Raw genomic sequence first — 26399 nt, forward strand, 5'->3', positions numbered from 1 at the left:
GAGGCAAAATTGAGAAAACAGGGACAGTGACTCTGCTGGGGTGTGGTCAATATGGGACCCAGTTGGGGCCACCACTGCACACAGCACCCCCTGGACCCAGAACTGTGCAGAAGAGAAACCCCCTCCCATTCTGGGGGCAGTAGATGGTGCCTCCTTTCCCGAATTGCCAGAGACTCCAGCTGGTAGGAGCAGCTGCAGAACTAGACAAAGAAGGAACCTTGGGCCAGTAGCTTTGCAGGTGGTCTGGGCTCTGTTCCCAGAGTTGTCACTGACTGTCTGAGTGATCATAGATAAGATACTGAGGTCAACATTTCAGGGGCTAATGGAATGGGATACTGGGCCTCTCGCTTCTAGGGTGCTGGTTCCAACTTGGCCCCAGATTGAAGGGAGGGATTGGCTGGCTCCGGGAATGGAATATGGTGACTTTTACCTCAAGGGCAACATTTTCAGTTTGGCCCCAGGTTCAGGGGATTGGCTGGATCAGAGACAGATTAAAGGGCCTTTCACCTTTCTTGGGCATTGTCAAGACTAATTCCCCACCCTTGCAGGCCCCACTTTGAGTGCAGAAGGTGGGGCCTGCAAGGATTTTAAGAATTAATACTGGCCTCTCCAGGCTGGTATTAACCTCCCAAGGTCACAGCTTCTCTCTGACCTTGGATGGGTAGATGCTGCTACCACCCAAGTGCAACCTCACACTCTTTTAAGAACCCAGGAAGGATCACTTGGGAATTCCTTCCTGGGGGGTACCCTCAAGATCTTTCACCCCCCTTCCCGAGAAAAGGTGAGAAAAAAATAAAGGAAATCAGCTGTTGCACCAGCTTATTAAACAACATATACACAAACCTCTTAGGGACACAAAAATCCAATCCTGTTCTTAAAAAAGGTAAATTTTATTAAAACCAAAAAGAAAGAAAATACATCTGGAACTTAGGCTTTTGCTAGATTTAAAAAGAAACGATTATAAAATTTAAGCATCAAGATAGCTCTCCTGAGGTTCAGCTTAAAGGTTACAAGCAAAACAAAAGCACCTGGGGTTAGCACAGTGGAGTCCACAAGCCAATAAAAAATAAAAGAAATAACCCTAATTGCGTCTTTCTAGACATTCCTGATCTACTTACATATTTGGGTTGTAAAAAGTAGTTCTAGATAGGATCTGATGATTTTCATATCTGGCTTAAAGCTTCTCACAGCATAATTGTTCCCTGTTCCCCTCTTCCCCAGAGAACCACAACACACAGACAAAGGGAAGGTTTTTCCCAATTTTAAAATGTTCTAGCTCTCCCATTGGCTCTTTTGGTTAGGTGCTCACTCCTTTCCTTTTACCTGATGGATTGTTAACCCTTCATAGGTAAAGCAAGTAGAGAACAGCTACTAAGAGGAATTGTATAGCTAACTGGCTGTCCATAGAAGGGAGCTCTTCCCCCCTTTCATTTATCACAGGCATGATTTCATATCTAGCCTCATGTGTGTGTAGGGGGCTGACTGGCTCAGAGGAGTAGGGGAATGGAACTTGGGCAAATAGAAGCCATATATGCAGGTAGTTGACAGAGGGGATCAAACCTTAGACCTTCAGCTAGGGTAGCTACTGAGCATCCCCAGAATACCAGACATGCTGTTACTTCTAGGAATGACATGGGCCCTCCCCTGCTGCCATGATCTGTTATGCACGGTGCATGTGAGTTCACGCTGGCAGGGATGGACTGGTGTGCTCTTCAAAATGGCATCCCCAGTCCGTGATACTGGAGAAAACCATACCTAGCTTTGCCTCAGTACCGGACAGAGGACAAGCCCCAGAGAAACAGAACTGCCTGGCTTCAGACCAGATAAATGGCCTGCTTACCTTCAGTACCAAGAGCACAGGCCTGTACCACTTGAACTCCTTTAGCTGTGAGACAGTAACAGGTCCTGTAGCCTCTGTGACACTAGAGAGAGTCATGAGCATGCATGTTAGGTCAGTCTTATTCTACTAAACTTTGTGAGACATTGGAAATTTGTAAACAGTCTCATGAATGCGAGGCAGTTGTCTGAATACTCAGGAAAAGGAACAATGTTAATGGACTGAGTAGGGTAGAGAGAATGTGATACTTTAAGTCAGGGAAATATCCATGAGTCAGATTATTTCGTTTTCAACCTGCTCTAGCCCGTATCGACATGCCCATGCAGAAGAGTATTTGACAGGTTTCTTAAGACCCAGCTACTGAAATCAATGAATTATAGGAGAATCTCAGCTTCCATTTTTTTAAAAAAAAGTGTTTGTGAATAAAACATTGGAAAAAGTGTGACCTCAGGTTCAGAAAACAGGAGGCAGAGAAACAGAGCACTAAAATTATTTAAAAACAAACCAACTAAAGATCTGAAGCCAAATTTCATGATTTTTTGGAAGGTGACTCATGATTTTTTCATGTTTGGGGTTGGAATACTGCCGTAATAAAGTCTCCATAATAAAATTGATACTGAATAAAAACAGGAGTACTTGTGGCACCTTAGAGACTAACAAATGTATTTGAGCATAAGCTTTCATGGGCTACAGCCCACTTCATAAGATGCATAGAATGGAACATATAGTAAGGAGATATATATACACATACAGAGAACATGAAAAGATGTGAGTTGCCCTACCAACTCTAAGAGGCTAATTAATTAAGAGAAAAAACTTTTGTAGTGATAATCAAGATAGTCCATTTCAGACAGTTTGACAAGAAGGTGTGAGGATATTAACATGGGGAAATAGATTCAATGTGTGTAGTGGCTCAGCCATTCCCAGTCTCTAGTCAAACCTAAATTGATGGTATCTAATTTGCATATTAATTCAAGTTCAGTAGTTTCTTGTTGGAGTCTGTTTTTGAAGCTTTTCTGTTGCAAAATTGCCACCTTTCAGTCTGTTACTGAGTGACCAGAGAGGTTGAAGTGTTCTCCTACTGTTTTTTGAATGTTATGATTCCTGATGTCAGATTTCTGGCCATTTATTCTTTTGTGTAGAGACTTTCCAGTTTGGCCAATGTACATGGCACAGGGGCATTGCTGGCACATGATGGCATATATTACATCTTCTTGTCAAACTGTGTGTACTGGGCTATCTCGATTACCACCACTAAAGTTTTCCCTCTTACTTAATTGGCCTCTCAGAGTTGGTAAGACAACTCCCACCTTTTCATGCTCTCTGTATGTGTATATCTATCTCCTCACTATATGTTCCATTCTATGCATCCAAAGAAGTGGGCTGTAGCCCATGAAAGCTTATGCTCAAATAAATATGTTAGTCTCTAAGGTGCCACAAGTACTCCTGTTCTTTTGCGGATACAGACTAACACGGCTGCTACTCTGAAACCAATAAAAACAAACAGAGTGTCTCATAAGGTAGGAGTGGACAGAATTGGGGCAGGGTTTTATGCCTATCTCCTCCGTCTTTCTGTCTCTACAGGTGTTGCTAATATCTCCATCGCAGTGTCACCTGTAGAAATTCCAGATTCCTCTTGCTCAGGCCCCCAAGGGACAGAATTTATCACAGTCTTCATGCAGAATCACTTACCAAGTTATGGCAATAAAGACTTCAAGTTGTTCATCACTGGCTACATCCCTGGGACGTTCGTCACCATCTCAGTAAATAAAGCAGATTTTTTTACTACTGTCACTGCAAATCCAGAACAGACAGTATCTGTGATGATCCCAGCGTTTGTGGAGCTGGCAGGAAGCAACATATTTAATCACACGGTCATCATCCGTGCTGATCATGAGATTTCCATCCTTGCTCTGAACTACAAGGCCTATACGGCTGATACCACTGTAGTGTACCCTGAGGATAAGCTTGGGAGAGAGTACTATGGTGACTCCAGTGGGGAATCCAGATGGTCTCGACAAGCAATTTGCTGTAGTAGCCTGGAAGGATCCCACCACTGTTGAAATTTACCTCAAAGGGGCTGTTACTTTCAAAGAAAAGCCTACACAGCAGGGACAAAACTGGACATCTCACTTGGAGCTTACCAGGCTGTCCAGCTGCAAAGCTGTGATGACTTATCCGGCACCAGGATCGTGTCCCAGAATCCCGTGGCTGTCTATAGTGGACATGTATGTGTTGCAAAGCACACCAAATGTGACTACGTGAGTGAGCAGCTCCTGCCGGTGTCTGTCTGGGGCACCACATTCATTGTACCGCCCTTATCCTTCCAGCCCAATTTTGACCTGGTGTATGTGGCTGCTTCCCAACACACTCGCATTGATTATCAGTCTGGGAGTGCAAGAGCCACAAGGAACCTGGTTGCTGGGCAGGTTGTGACATTTGAAATAAAAGTCTCTAATCCCTTGTACATCTCTGCTAGTGCTGGGATCCAAGTCGCCTTCTTCTGCACTGGTGGGAGCAAAGGGAAAATCGTGTACGATCCCTTCTTCCTGATGATCCCAGATGTCTCTGGCTATTGCCAGACCTATAACATCCATGGACAGGACCTGTTTGAGAACTATGCTATGATTGTAGCCAAGACGGCGGAGACTGCTGATGTTACTATTGATGCGGAACCACTACGGTTTACTGTGTGGATGCCTATTCCAGGCACAGCATATTCTTGGACTACGTACAACTTGGGAAGTGGGTTTAGCAACCACACCATAGAGAACCCCAGCTCCCCATTTGGTGTCCTGAGTGTTGGGATTAAAGAGAAGGCTGGATATGGCTCCACAGCTATTGGTGGTAAGTACAATATATGTGATAGTCAGTCTCACCCTCCCAGCCTGCCTTCCACCTTTCCCTGTTCCCTTCCTTCCCAACCCCTCCATTGGACAACACACCTCTCAGAGTCAAAGGATAGAACCCAGGAGACTTGCCTCTCAGTCCTCATGCTCTGAGCACTAGATCACTGAAAAATAGATACCAAATGTATATTTTGAGACATGACTGAAATATGATTTCTGTGTCCTCTCCTCTAAGTGTATTGTGAAGCTGCAGGGGGTTTCTGGTAAACAAATCCCCTGTGAAGCAGGAGGGAACTGGTCCCCCTTCTCTGCCATGGAGATACATCAATAAAGATCACAAATAAGAAGCATTAAAAGGAAATGGACCAAACCACCCAGACAGTAGCCCCAACCATTCACCTAGATTGCCCAAACTGGTTGTACCATTTTATACTGTTATAGCTAAAGAAACACAACCTCCCTAGTGTGGATACAGTTATGTCAGTATAAAAGGTGCTTATCCCAGTGTTGTATCCTTGGGGCAGCCGGTGTAGGAAGCAAATCACTTGAGGCCAGAGAGCAGACAGCTAACCAAAACCTCCATTTTATTTACAGAGACAGAGAGCTCACTCAGCCGGTTGAAACCGGCTGAGCTATCCCTTAATAGTCTAACTCAGTTGCCATAGTAACAAAACCCATGACAACCAAATACACAACATATTCCTCCCCCCTAATAAGAACATCCCCTAAATAAAACACACACTAAACTAGAGAAGGAGGGTAGACTGCCTCCATTCCCGGCTAAACCCTGGGGATTATTTTGCCCCATAACCGTGGGTTCACCCTAACTAAAGATCCAGCCGATGAGGAGGCCTTCTGTCTCTAAGTGGATTATGGCGAACTTCTGGTGTTGTTGCACCCGAAAGTACTAGGGGCTCAGGGTCCGCAGCACGAATAGGTGAGGAGGTGGTATCAGCTCGTGCTGGGCAAAGGGGTATCTCAGCTGCCAGCAGTAATGGAGGAGAACAGTCAGGAACAGGTGACTCATGATTCGGTGTCTCACCAGGAGGGGTGAAGTCAGACCCCTCAACTGCAGATGGGTCCTGAAGACTGGCATGACCTGGCAACAGCTGATCTACATGTCGCCGCCAGGTAAGATTCTCTGCAGTCCGGACTGTATAGGAAACAGGTCCTGTTTGAGTGATGACTGTGGCCGGGACCCATTTAGCTCTGGAAGTATAATTCCGAGCCAAAACTGGCTGCCCTGGGCTAAAGGTTCGGTCTTTTGCTCTGGGTGCCTGTCTGATGACTTGATATTGCTGCTGATGTTGCACAGTTTGTCTGGGTTCAGAAGGTTTCAGCAGATCAAAGCAAGTGCGCAGCTGTCGTCCCATCATTAGAAAGGCTGGGGAAGCCTGGGTCGTAGCATGAGGTGTGTTTCTATAGGAAAGTGTTGCCGGCTCAAAGAGCCCGAGGCGGAGCAACAGTGGTTCGTTGCCCGGTGTGCGTCGCACTAATTATCACACCCGGCTGGAGAAGCAAACCCAGGCTTAATTGAGCCCCAACTAAGGTGGCCGGGAGAAAAGCATTCTCAAATCCTGCACGCCCGCTCACAGGCGGGGTCCCAACATTTATACCCCCCGTGTTTGTGTAAGCCTTTGTTCGGTTTTCCCCTCACCCTCCCTTCCCAACAGCAGTTACTTAAAACATTACATTTCAGCGTGTTAGAAAACGTTCTCATCCATAAGCTTATCTGTTGGCCTTCACAGAACAGCACAGACGCATGAAGCCTTCTCCCCCTCTTTCTCCCGCCTTCTCACTACTATTGCTAGTTTAAGCGGAACTGCAGCTATCTGCTAAAAAGCTGACTCTCACAAATTCTGCTTCTAGGCTGTTAGCATGCAGGCTGGTTAAAGTTCACAGCATGTAAGAACTTTGGTTCACTTCAGGCCCAAAGTCACAACTTTGGTTTACTCAGGCCTAGTGGCACCAACAATTCCCCCCTTTAGAAAGGCTGGGGAAGCCTGGGTCGTAGCATGAGGTGTGTTTCTATAGGAAAGTAAGAAGGTATCCAGACGCTTTTGAATGGAGTGTTGTCCCTTTGCTGATTTCAAAGCGTTTTTCATTGTCTGCACAAATCTTTCAGCTAATCCGTTGGTGGACGGATGATATGGTGCTGACGTGATGTGGTGTATCCCATTTGCCTTCATAAAATTTTGAAACTCCTGAGAGACGAACTACGGTCCGTTGTCGCTCACAAGTTGTTCTGGCAGACCAAAACGACTAAAGAGTCCTTGTAGTTTTTGGATAGTACTCTCTGCAGTAGTGGACTGCATTATAGAGACTTCTGGCCATTTAGAATGGGCATCTACTGCCACCAAGAACATGCTTCCTTCAAGGGGGCCAGCAAAGTCAACGTGAATACGTTGCCACGGGTTTTCAGGCCAGTCCCATGGGTGTAGGGGTGCCCACTGGGGTGCATTTCTTACACCCTGACATGACATACAAGCTTTTGCCTTCTCTTCAATAGCACTGTCCAATCTAGGCCACCAAAAATAGCTTCGTGCAATTTCCTTCATGCGCACTATTCCACAGTGACCGGAATGTAGCTGTTCTAACATCTGTGATCTCAGGGGTGGTGGAATAATGACACGCCTCCCCCACAACAAACAACCAGATTGGACCGATAACTCTGTCCGCCTGGACATGTAGGGAACAAGGTCGGGTGAGACCGGAGAGGTTTGTCGAGATTTTCCATGCATCACCAGGTCCATAACTTGGGATAATACTGGGTCAACGCGGGTTGCCTTCTTTATCTGAGCAGCAGTGATGGGTGTATTCTCTACCTGTTCAAAGTAGAAGATTTCCTTTTGGGCACTATCTTGATGTTTGACCGGTAAAGGCAACCTTGAGAGGCCATCTGCATTGCCGTGCAGAGTGGATTTCCAATATTTGATTTCATATGTGTGTGCAGAAAGTATCAATGCCCAACGTTGCATATGACTAGCAGCTAATGGGGAATGCCTGTAGGGTCCAAAAATTGATGTCAGAGGTCCATGGTCTGTAAGAAGAGTAAACTTTCGCCCAAACAGGTACTGATGAAACTTCCTAATTCCAAAAACAATTCCTAATGCCTCACGTTCGATTTGGGCGTAGTTAGTTTCTGCTTTGCTTAGAGTGCGTGAAGCAAAAGCAATAGTCTTTCTTCTCCCGAAGGCATAATGTGTGACACGACCGCTCCCACTCCATAAGGGAAGCATCGCAGGCCAATTGCAGGGTAAGGATGGATCAAAGTGCGTTAGAACTTCAGAATTTAACAATGCATCCTTAGCTTTGTTAAATGCAACATCACAGGCTTCACTCCACTTCCAGGCCTTGTTCTGCCCAAGGAGCTCATGAAGTGGTTTTAGCAGTGTGGCTAACTGTGAGATGAACTTTCCATAATAGTTCAGTAGTCCTAGAAATGAGCGTAGCTGGCTTACATTTCGAGGTGGGGGAGCCTCCACAATAGCTTTAACTTTTGCAGGGCCTTATGAAGACCTGCAGAATCGATGATGTGCCCCAAATATTCAACAGAGGGCTTGAAGAATTCACACTTGTCTTTGCGAACTCGTAGGCCATACTCTTCCAGTCTTTGTAGGGTAGCCTCTAAATTCTTTAAGTCATCCTCTTCATTTCTTCCAGTGACCAGGATATCATCCAGATAGCACTGAACTCCTGACAAGCCACACAAGATCTGGTCCATAGCCCTCTGGAACAGGGTGGGAGCCGATGTGATTCCGAAGGGTAGGCGACAGTATCGATAAAGCCCCTTATGAGTCACAATAGTCAACAGCTCTTGGGACTTTTCATCGACGTGCATCTGTAAATATACTTGACTCAGATCAATCTTACTGAACTTTTGTCCCCCAGCCAGGCCTGCGAAGAGGTCATTGATGCGGGGAAGCGGGTATTGCTCTGCACACAACACTGGGTTGACAGTGACTTTAAAATCACTGCAAATCCAGAGAGAGCCATCTTTCTTCATTATTGGAACGATAGGAGTGGCCCATGAGCTATGGGTAACTGGTATTAGGACTCCATTGGTGACCAGGCGCTCCAGGTCTGCTTCAACTTTTGGCCTGATGGAATATGGCACAGTTCGGGCTTTCAGATATTTTGGTAGACTGCCAGGTTTAATGTTCAATGTCACAGTGATTCCCTTCATACTTCCCAAATCATCTCCAAAAACAGCAGCATGTTTCCTTAGTATAGGGGTTAGACTGGTTTCTTCTTTAGTCATCCGGTGCACTTCTGCCCAGTTCAGCTGAATCTTCCCAAGCCAAGACCTACCCATTAAGGCTGGGTAGTCACCTCTCACCACAAACAGTGGCAATTTAGCCGCCTGTCCATTGAGCTCCACCTTAACATCAATAGTGCCCAACATGGGCACAGTTTCACCTGTATACATCTTCAGAACAGTTTTTGTTGCCTTAAGCGGAAGATGCTGTAGCTTTTCCTTATACACAGTCTCCGGAACCAGCGAGACAGCTGCACCGGTGTCTAGTTCCATGCGTATAGGTTTGCCCTCCAATAAGGGGGTTACCCAGTATTCATGTGAGCTCGCTGCCAAAGACAAAACATGCAGTGGCACTTCCTCTTGTGAGGAGGTGTCACCTTGATCATCCTGGGTCTGCTCTAGGGTATGCAAGGTTCCTCTTTTTGTCGGCCAGACCACAGGCCTCTTTTTCTTTTGTTTACAGGCATACTCAATGTGTCCCTTTGCCACAGTGTCGACACACCAGGTCCTTACACCAGCATTCTGATGCCTGGTGACCCAGCTACCACAGCGGTAACATTCTTGACTCTGCACTGTTTTGTGGGTCAGTTCTTGTGACACTTTTGCACCCTAGGGATGCACCGATGTATTGTGCCTCCCTTGTAGCCAGTTCCATGGAGACAGCAATATCAACAGCCTTCTGTAATGTAAGCTGAGCCTCTGTCAGTAGGCGCTGCCGTATAGCTTCACTGCAGAGGCCACACACTAACCTGTCACGCAGGGCATCATTTAACATCTCTTTAAATTCACAGTGTTCTGCTAGCTTTTTTAAAATGGCTACAAATTGTACAACTGTTTCATCTTCCTTTTGGTCTCTTTTGTGGAACCTATATCTTTCAGCAATTACCAGTGGTTTTGGGGAGAAATGAGACCCCAGGATTTCCACAATATCACTGTAAGATTTAGTCTCAGGCTTAACAGGGTGTAGTAAGCTGCGTAGCAGAGAGTAGGTTTTAGCCCCTACAACAGTTAAGAATATTGGCACCTTCTTTGCTTCTGTAATGTCATTTGCAATACCAAAAAGCTCAAAACGCTCAGTATACACATGCCACTGCTCTGTATTCTCATCAAAAGGCTCCAGGGGCCTGGTCAGAGTAGCCATGATTTTTAGTTTCACTTTCACAGTCAGTGCAACAAGCAGCTTTTTTTCTTTGTTTGGTCTTTACCTTGACTTCTACTTCCTTCTGTTACTGGAGCAGCACCAGGATCTCACCCTCGTCGCCAGAGTTGTATCCTTGGGGCAGCCGGTGTAGGAAGCAATCACTTGAGGCCAGAGAGCAGACAGCTAACCAAAACCTCCATTTTATTTACAGAGACAGAGAGCTAACTCAGTTGCCATAGTAACAAAACCCATGACAACCAAATACACAACACCCAGTTTCTTGTCAGGGAAAGAGAATAAGTGCATAAGTTTGTTTACATTACAGCACCATGAACTAGATAGCTATGTTGGAAGAGATCCCTAGTGGTAAAGCAGCAGAAAGAGATCTGCTTTACCACTTTTCTGAATAACATTAGCTATGCAAATAGAAGCACTTCTCTGTTGGCATAGTTGTAAGTCTATACCAGGAGTTTTGTTAGCATAGATCGGCTAAGTGGTGTGATTTTTTTTTCACATTTCTAACTGACAGCTATGCTGGCAAAATTTTGTAGTGTAGACGAGGAGTAAGATACCTTCACGTTGAAAGAACTGTGTCCACATTAGGGGTTGGTATTGGTAATTTGGCATAACAGTTCTAACCAACATCGTTATATCAGTACAAAATCTGTGTGTAGACCAGGGCTTGGATGAAAAGTGGTATTCTGGAGTGTACATTCATCATCAAAACATTCAATGACCAATCTATGAAGGGGGCAGAGTTAGGGGCAATGCCATATGATTCAGGAATTATTGAATGGATATTTTTGGCCTGTAGTATGCAGCTATTTCTATACAGGAAAGGGAATAAGCTATACTGGTCTGAAGCAACTTTTTACAGCTATAACAGTGACACACAAAGGGCTGTACTAATACTAGAGGGGGAGGGAAAGATCAGTGGTTTGAGTATTGGCCTGCTAAATACAGGGTTGTGAGCTCAATCCTTGAAGGGGCCATTTAGGGATCTGGGGCAAAAATCTGTCTGGGGATTGGCTCTGCTTTGAGCAGGGGGTTGAACTAGATGACCTCCTGAGGTCCCTTCCAACCCTCATATTCTATGATTCTGTCTGGGCAAAAAATAAGCTTTACTAGCACAAGGATTTGTCTTCATGGGATTTTTTGGTATAACCTGTGTTTTGAATATAAACCAATAAAGTTATACTAGTATAACCCCCTGAATAGACACTCTTAGGCAAGATCCACACTAGGAGCACTTTACTGGTATAGCTGTACCAGTATGCTGTACTAGCAAAGAACTTCTAGGATGGACCCAGATTTACTAACAAAACAGGGCTTTTGCCAGTATAGCTTGTTGCAGACTAGCCCTTGGGCTACTGGACAACAAAAGCTTTTTCAGTGCAGTTATGCCAGTATAGCTGGCAAACCCCCAAGTGGTGATGCCACTTATATTGGCAAGAGGAGTTCTTTTGTTGGTTTAGTTAAACCACTTTCCTGAGCAACATAAGCTGTTCAGGCAAAAGGAATCTTGCCAGTACAAAGTGTGTCTACACCGGGGTTTTTGCTGGCATAGCTGGATCAATTAAGGGTGTGATTTTTGTACACTTCGAGCTGATACACTTATGCCAGCAAAACTCTACACTTTAAACTCTGATCTCCACACTACACTCAGCGATGTCTACACTTAAAACACTACAGTAGCACAGTGTAGATCAACAGCAATGGGAGGGGTTCTCCCACTGTTATCCACCTAGCGCTGCCTACACGGGGTCTTAAGTATGTTGCTCAGGGATATGGACTTTTCATACCCCTGAGATACATAGCTGGGTCAATCTAATTTTCCAGTGTAGACCAACCATAGTAGTGTAAATCTGGCCCAAGTGAAATAACCTGTACCAGTAAAAGTGCAGTTTTGTTGGCATAAATTGTATCTACACTAGAGGCTTTTGCTGGCATAACTATATTCATCAAGTGTGACACCTCTTCCTACTCCTGACTAACACAGCTATGCAGGCTGAAATCTGTAGTGTAGACATGGCCTTATAGAGCGCCCTTTTTTGCATTAGCTAATGTTGCTTGGGAAGCGTGTAAATGAAACTGGAATAAGGCACTTATTCTGATATACAAGTGTCCACACTGGCACGGTATACCAGTAAAATAATACCTGTATAACTATATTGTACAACAGGTAAAACATTGTCATGTAGACAGGACTTTAGGCAAGTATAACTGGCTCCATACAGGGATTATATTCATATAACTCTATTTGTATAAAATCACCCCCCTAACCAAAATAGTTATACTGGGACAACCACAGTGTGTAGACTAGGGTGAAGTTTGTCTGCCCAGGAAAATCGGTTGAGGTTGGGGGAAATGCACTTCTCAGAAGAAATGCAGATGGGACCCTGAGACTCCAAGGCCTGGTCTCTGCTAGAGAGTCAGGCCAGTTTAACTACGTCAGTCAGGGATGTGAAAAATCTTCACTCCTGAATCTCATAGGAAAGCTGACCTAAGTCCTCGTGTAGACAGCGCTAGGTCTCATATTCATCTGGAGGGTGAATATGAGAGACGAGAGGAAGAGATGAGGTACAGCTGGCCTTGTAAAACGTACCAATGACATTCACTCCCAGAGCCAGGGTTAGAAGCCAGGAGCCCTGACTCCCATTCCCATGTCTGTGCTCCTTGTTATCAGTCCTAGGAAGGCTGGCACCAAACGACAAGAGCAGGCCTCATAAAATGTTGGTGTCCTGGTTTGTGATGCTCTTTTGTATTTGTCTCCTCTACCTAGGCATTTCTGGTGCTGCCCCTACTGTTCAACCTCCAGATCTTCCCAGTACCTCTTGCTCATGCCCCCAAGGGACAGAATTTATCACAGTCTTCATGCAGAATCTCTTACCAAGTTATGGCAATAAAGACTTCAAGTTGTTCATCACTGGCTACATCCCTGGGACGTTCGTCACCATCTCAGTAAATAAAGCAGATTTTTTTACTACTGTCACTGCAAATCCAGAACAGACAGTATCTGTGATGATCCCAGCGTTTGTGGAGCTGGCAGGAAGCAACATATTTAATCACACGGTCATCATCCGTGCTGATCATGAGATTTCCATCCTTGCTCTGAACTACAAGGCCTATACGGCTGATACCACTGTAGTGTACCCTGAGGATAAGCTTGGGAGAGAATACTATGTGGTGACTCCACTGGGGAATCCAGATGGTCTCGACAAGCAATTTGCTGTAGTAGCCTGGAAGGATCCCACCACTGTTGAAATTTACCTCAAAGGGGCTGTTACTTTCCAAAGAAAAGCCTACACAGCAGGGACAAAACTGGACATCTCACTTGGAGCTTACCAGGCTGTCCAGCTGCAAAGCCGTGATGACTTATCCGGCACCAGGATCGTGTCCCAGAATCCCGTGGCTGTCTATAGTGGACATGTATGTGTTGCAAAGCACACCAAATGTGATTACGTGAGTGAGCAACTCCTGCCGGTGTCTGACTGGGGCACCACATTCATTGTACCTCCTTTATCCTTCCAACCCAAATTTGACCTGGTGTATGTGGCTGCTTCCCAACACACTCGCATTGATTATCAGTCTGGGAGGGCGAGAGCCACAAGGAACCTGGTTGCTGGGCAGGTTGTGACATTTGAAATCAAATTCCCTAATCCCTTGTACATCTCTGCTAATGCTGGGATCCAAGTCGTCTTCTTCTGTGCCGGTGGAAGCAAAGGGAAAATAGCGTATGATCCCTTCCTCCTGATGATCCCAGATGTCTCTAGCTATTGCCAGACCTATAACATCCATGGACAGGACCAGTATGATAACTACGCAATTATAACAGCCGAAACATCAGAATCTGGTGGCATCACCATTGATAAGGAACCCTTGGGAGTCATTGCATGGAGGCCAATTCCAGGCACAGTGTTCTCTTGGGCTGAATACAACCTTGGCAAAGGGTTTAAGAGACAAACTATGGAGCACCCCACATCTCCTTTTGGACTTCTGAGCATTGGGATTGCATCCAAACCTGGGTATGGCTCAGCAGCTATCGGTGCAAGCAGTGAGTAAAGTAGTTTTAGTTATGTCTTTTCCCACCTCTCACTCTCTCACCACCTTTATTTAGCCTTGAACTCTGACCCATAATATTACAGAATTTCAGCTTGAAAGACGAAAAAACGTGTTGGGTCAGAGTCTCTGCCCTGTTGAGCTTCAGTTGTGAATAACAGAACAGAGTGACAGCTTTAAGGAGCTGATCACACTCCGAGTTCTTCTCCCTGGGTGTAGCCTGGGGGCTGCTCTAAATTGAGCGCACTGACTGTTGTCCCCTATGGGTCATAAGTCAGCTGAGCATTGCCAGAGCCCATCACATCCCAGCTACTCTCCTTTCCTGCTCCGTGCTGCCCATGACATCCTCCTCTCTGCTCCACCCCCTGCACTGGGTATTGCGGGAACAGAGAAGTAGGAACTTGTTCTGCTGGCTGTATGCCTTCTATTGTCCCATCCATGCCAGTGATTTCCCATCAGGAGACTTGTCATAGGTTTCTGTTTCCTTTGTGCCACCTGTGAGGGATGGTCTAGATAATACGTAGTCCTGTCTTGAGTGCAGGGGGCTGGACTAGAAGACCTCTCAAGGTCCCTTCCAGTCCTACAATTCTATGATTCTATGAATGGTGCAAAGGGCATATGTATGGGACTAAATAGATGTTTGTGTGTTGATAGATCAATATAGAGGGTGAGGTAAGTGTGAGCTTTTTAAAGCTATAACAGTGACACACAAAGGGCTGTACGAGTACTAGAGGGGGAGGGATAGCTCAGTGGTTTGAGTATTGGCCTGCTAACTACAGGGTTGTAAGCTCAATCCTTGAAGGGGCCATTTAGGGATCTGGGGCAAAAATCTGTCTGGGGATTGGCTCTGCTTTGAGCAGGGGGTTGGACTAGATGACCTCCTGAGGTCCCTTCTAACCCTCATATTCTATGATTCTGTCTGGGCAAAAAATAAGCTTTACTAGCACAAGTATTTGTCTTCATGGGATTTTTTGGTATAACCTGTGTTTTGAATATAAACCAATAAAGTTATACTAGTATAACCCCCTGAATAGACACTCTTAGGCAAGATCCACACTAGGAGCACTTTACTGGTATAGCTGTACCAGTATGCTGTACTAGCAAAGAACTTCTAGGATGGACCCAGATTTACTAACAAAACAGGGCTTTTGCCAGTATAGCTTGTTGCAGACTAGCCCTTGGGCTACTGGACAACAAAAGCTTTTTCAGTGCAGTTATGCCAGTATAGCTGGCAAACCCCCAAGTGGTGATGCCACTTATATTGGCAAGAGGAGTTCTTTTGTTGGTTTAGTTAAACCACTTTCCTGAGCAACATAAGCTGTTCAGGCAAAAGGAATCTTGCCAGTACAAAGTGTGTCTACACCGGGGTTTTTGCTGGCATAGCTGGATCAATTAAGGGTGTGATTTTTGTACACTTCGAGCTGATACACTTATGCCAGCAAAACTCTGCACTTTAAACTCTGATCTCCACACTACACTCAGCGATGTCTACACTTAAAACACTACAGTGGCACAGTGTAGATCAACAGCAATGGGAGGGGCTCTCCCACTGTTATCCACCTAGCGCTGCCTACACGGGGTCTTAAGTATGTTGCTCAGGGATATGGACTTTTCATACCCCTGAGAGACATAGCTGGGTCAATCTAATTTTCCAGTGTAGACCAACCATAGTAGTGTAAATCTGGCCCAAGTGAAATAACCTGTACCAGTAAAAGTGCAGTTTTGTTGGCATAAATTGTATCTACACTAGAGGCTTTTGCTGGCATAACTATATTCATCAAGTGTGACACCTCTTCCTACTCCTGACTAACACAGCTATGCAGGCTGAAATCTGTAGTGTAGACATGGCCTTATAGAGCGCCCTTTTTTGCATTAGCTAATGTTGCTTGGGAAGCGTGTAAATGAAACTGGAATAAGGCACTTATTCTGATATACAAGTGTCCACACTGGCACGGTATACCAGTAAAATAATACCTGTATAACTATATTGTACAACAGGTAAAACATTGTCATGTAGACAGGACTTTAGGCAAGTATAACTGGCTCCATACAGGGATTATATTCATATAACTCTATTTGTATAAAATCACCCCCCTAACCAAAATAGTTATACTGGGACAACCACAGTGTGTAGACTAGGGTGAAGTTTGTCTGCCCAGGAAAATCGGTTGAGGTTGGGGGAAATGCACTTCTCAGAAGAAATGCAGATGGGACCCTGAGACTCCAAGGCCTGGTCTCTGCTAGAGAGTCAGGCCAGTTTAACTACGTCAGTCAGGGATGTGAAAATCCTCACTCCTGAATCTCATAGGAAAGCTGACCTAAGTCCTCGTGTAGACAGCGCTAGGTCTCATATTCATCTGGAGGGTGAATATGAGAGACGAGAGGAAGAGATGAGGTACAGCTGGCCTTGTAAAACGTACCAATGACATTCACTCCCAGAGCCAGGGTTAGAAGCCAGGAGCCCTGACTCCCATTCCCATGTCTGTGCTCCTTGTTATCAGTCCTAAGAAGGCTGGCACCAAACGACAAGAGCAGGCCTCATAAAATGTTGGTGTCCTGGTTTGTGATGCTCTTTTGTATTTGTCTCCTCTACCTAGGCATTTCTGGTGCTGCCCCTACTGTTCAACCTCCAGATCTTCCCAGTACCTCTTGCTCATGCCCCCAAGGGACAGAATTTATCACAGTTTTCATGCAGAATCTCTTACCAAGTTATGGCAATAAAGACTTCAAGTTGTTCATCACTGGCTACATCCCTGGGACGTTCGTCACCATCTCAGTAAATAAAGCAGATTTTTTTACTACTGTCACTGCAAATCCAGAACAGACAGTATCTGTGATGATCCCAGCGTTTGTGGAGCTGGCAGGAAGCAACATATTTAATCACACGGTCATCATCCGTGCTGATCATGAGATTTCCATCCTTGCTCTGAACTACAAGGCCTATACGGCTGATACCACTGTAGTGTACCCTGAGGATAAGCTTGGGAGAGAATACTATGTGGTGACTCCACTGGGGAATCCAGATGGTCTTGACAAGCAATTTGCTGTAGTAGCCTGGAAGGATCCCACCACTGTTGAAATTTACCTCAAAGGGGCTGTTACTTTCCAAAGAAAAGCCTACACAGCAGGGACAAAACTGGACATCTCACTTGGAGCTTACCAGGCTGTCCAGCTGCAAAGCCGTGATGACTTATCTGGCACCAGGATCGTGTCCCAGAATCCCGTGGCCGTCTATAGTGGACATGTATGTGTTGCAAAGCACACCAAATGTGACTACGTGAGTGAGCAACTACTGCCGGTGTCTGGCTGGGGCACCACATTCATTGTACCTCCTTTATCCTTCCAACCCAAATTTGACCTGGTGTATGTGGCTGCTTCCCAACACACTCACATTGATTATCAGTCTGGGAGGGCGAGAGCCACAAGGAACCTGGTTGCTGGGCAGGTTGTGACATTTGAAATCAAATTCCCTAATCCCTTGTACATCTCTGCTAGTGCTGGGATCCAAGTCGTCTTCTTCTGTGCCGGTGGAAGCAAAGGGAAAATAGCGTATGATCCCTTCCTCCTGATGATCCCAGATGTCTCTAGCTATTGCCAGACCTATAACATCCATGGACAGGACCAGTATGATAACTACGCAATTATAACAGCCGAAACATCAGAATCTGGTGGCATCACCATTGATAAGGAACCCTTGGGAGTCATTGCATGGAGGCCAATTCCAGGCACAGTGTTCTCTTGGGCTGAATACAACCTTGGCAAAGGGTTTAAGAGACAAACTATGGAGCACCCCACATCTCCTTTTGGACTTCTGAGCATTGGGATTGCATCCAAACCTGGGTATGGCTCAGCAGCTATCGGTGCAAGCAGTGAGTAAAGTAGTTTTAGTTATGTCTTTTCCCACTTCTCACTCTCTCACCACCTTTATTTAGCCTTGAACTCTGACCCATAATATTACAGAATTTCAGCTTGAAAGATGAAAAAACGTGTTGGGTCAGAGTCTCTGCCCTGTTGGGCTTCAGTTGTGAATAACAGGACAGGGTGACAGCTTTAAGGGAGCTGATCACACTCCGAGTTCTTCTCCCTGGGTGTAGCCTGGGGGCTGCTCTAAATTGAGCGCACTGACTGTTGTCCCCTATGGGTCATAAGTCAGCTGAGCATTGTCAGAGCCCATCACATCCCAGCTACTCTCCTTTCCTGCTCCGTGCTGCCCATGACATCCTCCTCTCTGCTCCACCCCCTGCACTGGGTATTGCGGGAACAGAGAAGTAGGAACTTGTTCTGCTGGCTGTACGCCTTCTATTGTCCCATCCATGCCAGTGATTTCCCAGCAGGAGACTTGTCATAGGTTTCTGTTTCCTTTGTGCCACCTGTGAGGGATGGTCTAGATAATACGTAGTCCTGTCTTGAGTGCAGGGGGCTGGACTAGAAGACCTCTCAAGGTCCCTTCCAGTCCTACAATTCTATGATTCTATGAATGGTGCAAAGGGCATATGTATGGGACTAAATAGATGTTTGTGTGTTGATAGATCAATATAGAGGGGGTGGTAGGTTATAGATGGATAGACAGATATAAAGGGAGTTGGCAGATAGATATAGATGGACAGATACAGAAAGGGTGACAGAAAGATATAGTCAGTGAGGTGGGGGGACAAATGGACAGATAGCTGTCTTGTCTATTTCAATTGGGCAGTCTGCTGCTCTGGGTTTGCACAGCACCGAGCACAATCGGGTCCCATTCTCAGGTGGGTCTTAGGCACTACGCTAGTAACCATGATTAATTAAAAAAAGAAAAGGAAAGGAAAGAATGATCGATCATCTCGTCTGTTTCAGACAGGCTGTGGGATTCTGTTGAGACTCAATTTAATTCTGATTTTTCCCACTGTCCCTCAGCCCTTCTCTGCTTGCAAATGTAACTGATTAGTCTGGTGTTTCTTGTCTTTCAATGATCTTTCTGTCTAGATATTCCGACACCATCCTGCAGTGTGGTCCTCTGCAAGGAAGGAACAGTTTGTAAGATGATAGATGGGCAGCCAGAGTGTTTGCCAGTTTCTGCAGCCACGTGCTGGGCTGGGGGTTACTTGCATTACCACACCTTTGATGGCCGACTGTATGACATCCATGGCACCTGCACCTACACCGTGGCAAAGACCTGTGGTTGTGACTGCGACCCGCACTCCTTTGACATCACGGCTGAGAGTGGGAAGAGGGGGAACATGCAGGTGTCATACATTGGGTCGCTGACCATCCAGGTGGATGGCGTTACCATCACAGTGGCCAGGGCAGAGGTCGGCTTTGTGAGGGTGAGTGCTGGGTGCACATCTCCACCCCGCTGCTATGCACAATTTCCCAGTGTGGCGTTAGCGGGTGCTGTGTGGCACAGAGTGGTGTGGGGGAGGGGTTAGTCAGGGGTGCTGTCCTCTCAGAGTTGCACTGACCCCAATTCCTCAGCATGGTGCTGCGCTGAGGGGAGAGGAGTGGGTGACTTGGTGTGGGGAGGTGTTTGGTCTGTCACAAGCACATGGGATCTGCTGTACTATGCCAGATAAACTGTAGACCTGAGGACTTTGGGCATTATGTCTCCCTTGGCACGTCATGCAGGAGCAGGGCCAGTACCCCAGCAATTGTGGGCAAATCCAGCTCCGCTGAGTCCATCCTTCCACAAGTTCCCTGGTAATTTCTAACGTAACAGGGATCCCTCTGAGACCCCACCTGAGGAGCATCCCCACTCCTGGATCCAGGAGGATGTTGCCTCAGCTGTAAGATACGGGGAAACTAAGGCACATCTAGGCAGGTCGGGGCTCTGCTTTACAGATCCTGCTCTAACCGAGGTGCCTCAGGGGCCGCAGAACATTCTAGACATCTCCTTGAGACCTCTTGTCCTCAAGTGCTGCTCCTAACGTCGCCAACTGACATGACCCCTCCCCACAGGAGCTGCTCCTTATGGCTGTACCTGACATGGCTCCCTCCCCACACGAGCCGCTCCTAACGGCTCTAACCGACACAGCCCTCCCCACAGGAGGTGCTCCACAACGGCTGTGACTGACACAGCCCTCCCTGCCAGAGCCGCACGCTAACAGCTCTAACCAATGCAGCCCCTCCCCACAGGAGCCGCTCCCTAACGGCTCTAACCGACGCAGCCCCCTCCCCACACGAGCCGCTCCCAACGGCTCTAACCAGCACAGTCCCCACCCCCACAGGAGCTGCTCCCAATGGTTCCAACTGACACAGCTCCCTCCCCACAGGAGCTGCTCCTAATGGCTCCAACTGACGCAGCCCTCCCCCACAGGAGCCGCTCCTAACGGCTCTAACCAACGCAGCCCTCCCCACAGGAGCCGATCCCAACGGCTCTAACCAGCGCAGTCCCCACCCCACAGGAGCTGCTCCCAATGGTTCCAACCGACACAGCCCCCTCCCCCACAGGAGCTGCTCCCCAATGGCTCCAACCAATGCAGCCCCCTCCCACACAGGAGCTGCTCCCCAATGGCTCTAACCGACAGGGCTCCTTCCCCGCAGGAGCTGCTCCTAACAGCTCCAACCAATGAAGCCCCCTCCCCCACAGGAGCTGCTCCCTCACGGCTCTACACAGCGCGGCCCCCTCCCCCACAGGAGCTGATCCCTAATGGCTCTCGCTGACACAGGCCCAGCATTGCCAGTCTTGTGATTTTTTCACAAGTGCCGGGGTTTGGCCGGGGCCTGGGGCTCATTTGGTGATGGCGCAAGATGCTCCAGCTCCCTGGCGAAGTCCAGCCCCGCTGGGAGCCAGTAAAGTCGCTCCTCACCGCTCTGATTCTGGGAGCAAAGAGCCCAGGGTGGTTCTGCTCCTCCTTCCCCTGTCCCATGAGCAACGGACGGGACAGCTCCTATGCTCTTCCTCCCCCAGCACCCACCCTGGGAAGGGGCAAATAGGGGTGAGGAGCCCCAGCAGATGCCCCCAATTCATTGCAGGCCTCTCTGGGACTGGAGGGGGGTTGAAGAATCCCAGGATGCGCAGAGGAGAGGCTGTGGGGGGCTGAGTTGAGCAGGTGGGAGTTTGGGATTGCTGGGGTGGGAGCGGGAGCTGGGGCTGAACTGATGGGGTGGGGGGCAGGGGCTGGGACTGAACTGAGGGGGGATTGATGGAGGTGGGGGCTAGGGCGCTGAACTGAGGGGACCTATACTGCTGCGGTGGGGAGTGGGGCGCTGTGCTGGGGTGTGGGACTGTTGGTGGGGGGGTAATGGGCGGGTTACTGAGGTGGCTGAACTGATGGGGTGGGCATAGGCAGCGAGTTATATGGGCCCGTGGTGCCCCTGCTCCACCAATATTCAGGAACATGGTCCTGGCTCCACCAATGTTTGAGCTTATATTTTCAGAGCCGTTCCCGTCCATAGGACAGACTGGGACAACCAAGTCGCTCACTGCTGCAGATGCCAGGCCCCCTGCTAACCTCCCAGGCCACCCTGGATCCCATGTCCCCCTGAACGTGGGGCCTCCCAAAGCACTGGGTCCACGGTGGGACAGCTCTGTGTGGACCCATTCTGGGCACCACCAAAAATTTTACAAACCTGGTGCCCTGGGGTCAGGAATGGGCGCAGAGAGAACAGAAGAGGGGACTGGGGACAGGATTAATTACTGCACAGGAACAGGAAAATGTGGGGGTGACAGCTCCTGCAATAGGGACCAAAATCCCTTCCCTATAAATTTAGGCGAGTGGGCAACACAAATTGTCACAGACACGCACTGAGATGGGCAGGGAAAGTTCTAACATCAAAAGACAGGCCGAAAATCACAGTGTAGTCCTTTAAAAAAAGCTCTTTATGCCTTGGGACCTGTAACAGTGCAGGGACTCACTCCTGCGGTGCCTCCTCCTGGTTGTCCAGGGAATTAGCAGTTTCAGCTCCAGAGCGCCCTCTGCAGGCCAGTGTCCCACTTGCCACTGGGCCCAAGTCCCTCCTGGACCCCAGTGCCCCTTTCAGGCCAGGGTGCTTCCCCCTAGCAGTTCCCCCACAGATCTGGGTCTTCCCCCCACCCTCATCTCAGGCTATGGCCACTGCCAGTCATCACCTAGTCCCCGTTCCCCGGGGCAGACTGCAGTGTATGTGCCACTCATCACTTGCAATGGGGGTTTTGGACCTGCTGCCTCTGCTTGCCCTTGGGCTGCCCTCTGCAACCCCAATACCTTCTTTGGCCTTTAACAAGGCTTGGAGCCTGGGGTGTTTCTAGGCCGGAGCTCCCCAGCCCCTCGGGCCTTCTCCTAGCCCTGCCCCACAGTACCTTTTTCTGGCCTTTTACAAGGCCTGCACCCTGGGGGGTTTCTAGGCTGGAGCTCCCCAGCTCCTCTGGCCTTCCCCCCACCCTGCTCCAGTCTTGGTACCCTGTTCAGCTCCCCGGCAGCCAGGCCCTTCTCTCTGTATTGCTAGAGAGAGAGAGACTCTGCCTCTGTCTTCGGGCCCCAGCCCTCTTATAAGGACCAGCTGGACCCTCATTAAGCCAGCCTTGGCCTGATTGGGACGCGGCCCCCAGCTGAGGCTGCTTTCCCCAATCAGCCCCTTTCCTTCCCTGCCACAGCCCTCTCCCTGGGCTCTTTTAAGCCTCTTAAAGCAGGAGCGGGTGAACATGAGTTTTAGGGTCTGATCTCTTGAGATTGGCAATACCATAGACCCTTCCCTCACAGGAGTGGCTCCCTAACGGCTCTAACCAGAGCCATTGTACTCTCCCAATTTCTAGTCTTAGTCCTTTTTAAATCCCAATGAAATAGTTTTTCTTCAGTATTTGCCAATTTGTCACAATCAAAAGGCTTTGAAGAGATGGTCCAATTTCAATGATGTTCTGATGGGAACCATGCAAATTCCAAAACCCACCTAGTTTTCTCCCAGCTTGCTGACCTGGCTCTTTGGCGTCTTGCCATGATGACTTCCCCAGAGCTGGGGCTCCATTTCCCTTCAGAGAAAATTTTGCAATTGATTAGATTTATTCTAAATTGGGACAGAACCAATTTTCAAAATATTGAGATCCTCCACCATAAAGAATTACTTTTCTCCAGCCAGTTCTTTCTAACATGATGCTATAAACTATTTCTGGCTCCGATTTGGGACCAGATTCACTGAAAATTTTGGATGGGCCCCATTGCTAATCTGAGCAAAGGTCAGAATGAAATGTAGATGACAGACTAGTGCCATCAATTGTGACCTTTGCCCTTTCTTTCTCACCATGAAGGTGAATAATACCAGGGCTCACTTACCCATCTCCTGAACAATGGGGCCCTTCGGCTCTATCAGAGCGGCACCTCCTCATCCTCCGCACCAACTTCAACCTCAGGGTGTCCTATGACTGGAACAACCACCTGAGGGTCACCGTCCCTAACGACTTCTCCGACAGCCTGTGCCTGTGCGGCAACTATAATGGGGATCAATCTGATGACTTCTGGACCCCAGCCGAGGATCAGGAGCCCAGTGTCATTCTCCAGGAGCAAAGCTTGGCAGTGGAAGATGAGGATCAGTTTTGCTGGCACGATTGCATTGGAGGTTGCAGACCCTGTGCCCCCAGCATAGCCAGAAAGTACAAGGAGGAGGCCTCGTGGCCTGATAACCAAGGTCTCAGATGGGCCCTTCAGCCAGTGCCACAGCAAGGTGGATCCTACAGTCTACTTTGACAACTGCGTGTATGATCTGAGCCACAACGAGGGCTACAGGAAGGCCCTGTGTGAGGCCCTGAAGGCCTACGCGGATGCCTGCCAGGTGGAGGGGGTCAGGATTGGGGAATGGAGGCAGCTGGCCAGATGCTGTGAGTACAGATTTGAATGCTAACATTATATAAATGGGTCTGGGGGTCGGCAGATTCTATTCTTCTCCTTAGGAGGGAGTGTGGCCTAGTGCTTTGAGCAGTGGTTGGGATATGAGGATTCTTGGTTGTACTGTACCTACAGTATCTCTGCCTATCTGTCTATGGTATTTCTAAGATGGCTCTCACTGTGAATATATAACATCTGTCGATAACAAATGGGAATCTGAGATAAGATGATGCCAATTTTAAATCAATCATCCCTTTATCGGCCTGATCCTTTAAGGTGCCAGGCACCTCCTACAATGTGATGAGCATCATTGACTCTTCTTGAGGTAGGGTGACCAGATGATAAATCCAAAATATCGGACCACCGTAGGGGGAGTGCCTTTTCAATTGTTACACTCACCTGGGATGTCCAGGTCTTCAGCGGCACTTCAGCTGTGGGTCCGTCAGTCGCTGACAGTCTTTGGCAGCAATTTGGAAGCGGGTAATAAATCTTGCTGCCAAAGAAAGAAGTACCCGCCAAAATGCCGAAGACAGTCAGCGTGCCGGGTGAGCATAAGCACAAAAAAAGTGCCGCTGCGCCCAAAACAAAATATCAGGACAAATGGTGTCCCAACTGTACTTTGGTTGGGATGTGGGACAAACTGCTCAATATTGGGCCAGTCCTGATTTTATCGGGACGTCTGGTCACCCTATCTTGAGGTGAGTGGGACTGAGAGCTCTCTTTGCCCTGTTAGATACGTCCCTGTCTCTATATTTTAAATACTGCTTTTTCATGGAGAGGGTTTGCTGCTAAATCTGTGGGTCCTTCACTCCCAGCCATGGAGTGCCCCTGGAGAACAGCCAGTACCAGCTCTGTGGAACAGCCTGCCCAGCCACGTGTGTGGACCCGTCAGCCCCAGCAGCTGCCAAGACCCTGCGTGGAAAGCTGTCAGTGCAAGGACGGTTTTGTGCTGAGCCAGGCAAATGTGTCCCCAAGGGCAGCTGTGGGTGCCTATTTGAGGGACGCCCCTTTGCCCCCAACGAGAGCTTCTGGGTCGATGAGGCATGTGGGACACGGTGCATGTGCAACGCAGCCACTAGACAAGTCGAATGTGTGGCTGCTAAATGCAAACGTTCAGAGAGGTGCGGGCTAGTGAATGGCATAAGGGGCTGTTACCCCTCTAGCTACGCCACCTGCTCTGTGACAAGGAATCTGCACTATGCCACCTTTGATGGACAGAGATACAACTTCCAAGGCACCTGCCACTACCAGCTAACTGCCCTGTGTAAGAAGGCAGAGGGACTGGTGGACTTTGAAGTCTATTTCCAGGAGAACAGTACTGCTCCTGTACAGATCAAGGTTTATGAAACTGACATCAGGGTCAGCAATCAATTCCCTGGGAAAATCATGGTGAGTTTCAGAAACCACATCTAGTTTCTAAAACATTTCTGGAAAGTTGCCTTTGTGATACACTACCTCTTTGTTTGCAGAAAAAGCATAGAAGGATCTTAAAAAACAGGTCAAATATTAACTGGATTCCGATGTGAATGGACAACCAATGGAGAAGCTTGAGGGTTGGGGTGATGTGGTTACACTTTGTCTGTGTGAGAAAGTGTTAATAGCATCCAACATATGTGGGAACCTTGGGAGCTGGGGCTCAGGTAGCACACAGAGGAGGGAACTGCAATAGCCAATTCCAGAGGAAATGAAAGTCTGGTTGGAGGATCCTTCCTAGTCTGGAGAGCAGGGTTTCAGGCAGACTGTAGAGGAGAGAGCAGGCCAGATGGGACAAAGATTTCAAGAGGTAGATTATTATTATAACCATGGGCTGGAGCTTTGTGCTGGGGCGAGAGGTTCCACCACAGGTGCACGATTTTTCATATCCCATGTGTCTTGCTTTTACAGGTGAACAGTTTCCTGATTAATCTTCCCTTCAACCTCGATAAGAAAATCACTATGTATAGAAATGGCAGGGCCACAGTGATCCAGACAGACTTTGGCCTCAGCATTACTTATGCTGGGTGGTCAGGACGCACCACGGTGACTCTGCCAGTTACCTACACGGGAGCCGTGTGTGGTCTGTGTGGCAATTTTAACATGGACAGTAAGGATGACATGCTTATGAGGGATGGCACGCTGGCACCCAACCCCATCAGCTTTGGCCAGAGCTGGAAGGTAGGAGACCTTCCAGGATGCTCTGCAGTAATGATACCACCTTGCGCAAGTCTAGAAGCTATTGAAAACAACAACGAGGTAGCAGAGTGCAGTGTGGGCTCATCCTATACAAGAGTGGCCCCTTCAGAGAATGTCACAGCAAAGTGGACCCCGATGGATACTTCATGGACTGCGTGTACGGCTATTGCGTCCTCAGTGGGCGGGAGAGTAACATTTGTCATGCTGTTGCTGCGTATGCTGAGGCATGTCAGGAAGCTGGAGCTATAGTGCATCGCTGGAGGACTAAGGAATTCTGCCGTGAGTCCTCCATGTTCAATTATGATTGCCCCAT

General features: G+C 47.9%; 2 protein-coding genes across 2 annotated transcripts in view; both read left to right on the forward strand.

Moving 5' to 3' along the window:
• LOC120390520 overlaps positions 1 to 23376 on the forward strand; it is a 33641-nt gene extending 10265 nt beyond the window's left edge. Inside the window, exons 3-8 of the mRNA XM_039513250.1 lie at positions 3422 to 3815; positions 3933 to 4684; positions 12868 to 14139; positions 16811 to 18013; positions 19107 to 19447; positions 23341 to 23376. Of these exons, the coding sequence (XP_039369184.1) occupies positions 3422 to 3815; positions 3933 to 4684; positions 12868 to 14139; positions 16811 to 18013; positions 19107 to 19447; positions 23341 to 23376 (3998 nt within the window). The remainder of the gene's footprint in view (positions 1 to 3421; positions 3816 to 3932; positions 4685 to 12867; positions 14140 to 16810; positions 18014 to 19106; positions 19448 to 23340) is intronic.
• Positions 23377 to 23884: 508 nt separating this feature from the next.
• Positions 23885 to 26150, forward strand: LOC120390521 (IgGFc-binding protein-like). The gene is made up of 4 exons (XM_039513251.1): positions 23885 to 23907; positions 24730 to 25303; positions 25799 to 26068; positions 26124 to 26150. The coding sequence occupies exons 1-4, from the start codon at positions 23885 to 23887 to the stop codon at positions 26148 to 26150; spliced, it is 894 nt and encodes a 297-aa protein (XP_039369185.1).
• Positions 26151 to 26399: the final 249 nt, after the last annotated feature.

The sequence above is a fragment of the Mauremys reevesii genome, linkage group 24 (genome assembly GCF_016161935.1).
Source record: "Mauremys reevesii isolate NIE-2019 linkage group 24, ASM1616193v1, whole genome shotgun sequence".
Classification (NCBI taxonomy): domain Eukaryota; kingdom Metazoa; phylum Chordata; order Testudines; family Geoemydidae; genus Mauremys; species Mauremys reevesii.

Bases quoted from the DNA above. Each gene is read 5' to 3' on its own strand.
- LOC120390521 (XM_039513251.1), top strand. From the start codon at position 23,885: ATGGAGGCAGCTGGCCAGATGCT. The intron at 23,908-24,729 runs GTGAGTACAGAT...CTTCACTCCCAG, and splicing joins GAGGCAGCTGGCCAGATGCT to CCATGGAGTGCCCCTGGAGA. The intron at 25,304-25,798 runs GTGAGTTTCAGA...TTGCTTTTACAG, and splicing joins AATTCCCTGGGAAAATCATG to GTGAACAGTTTCCTGATTAA.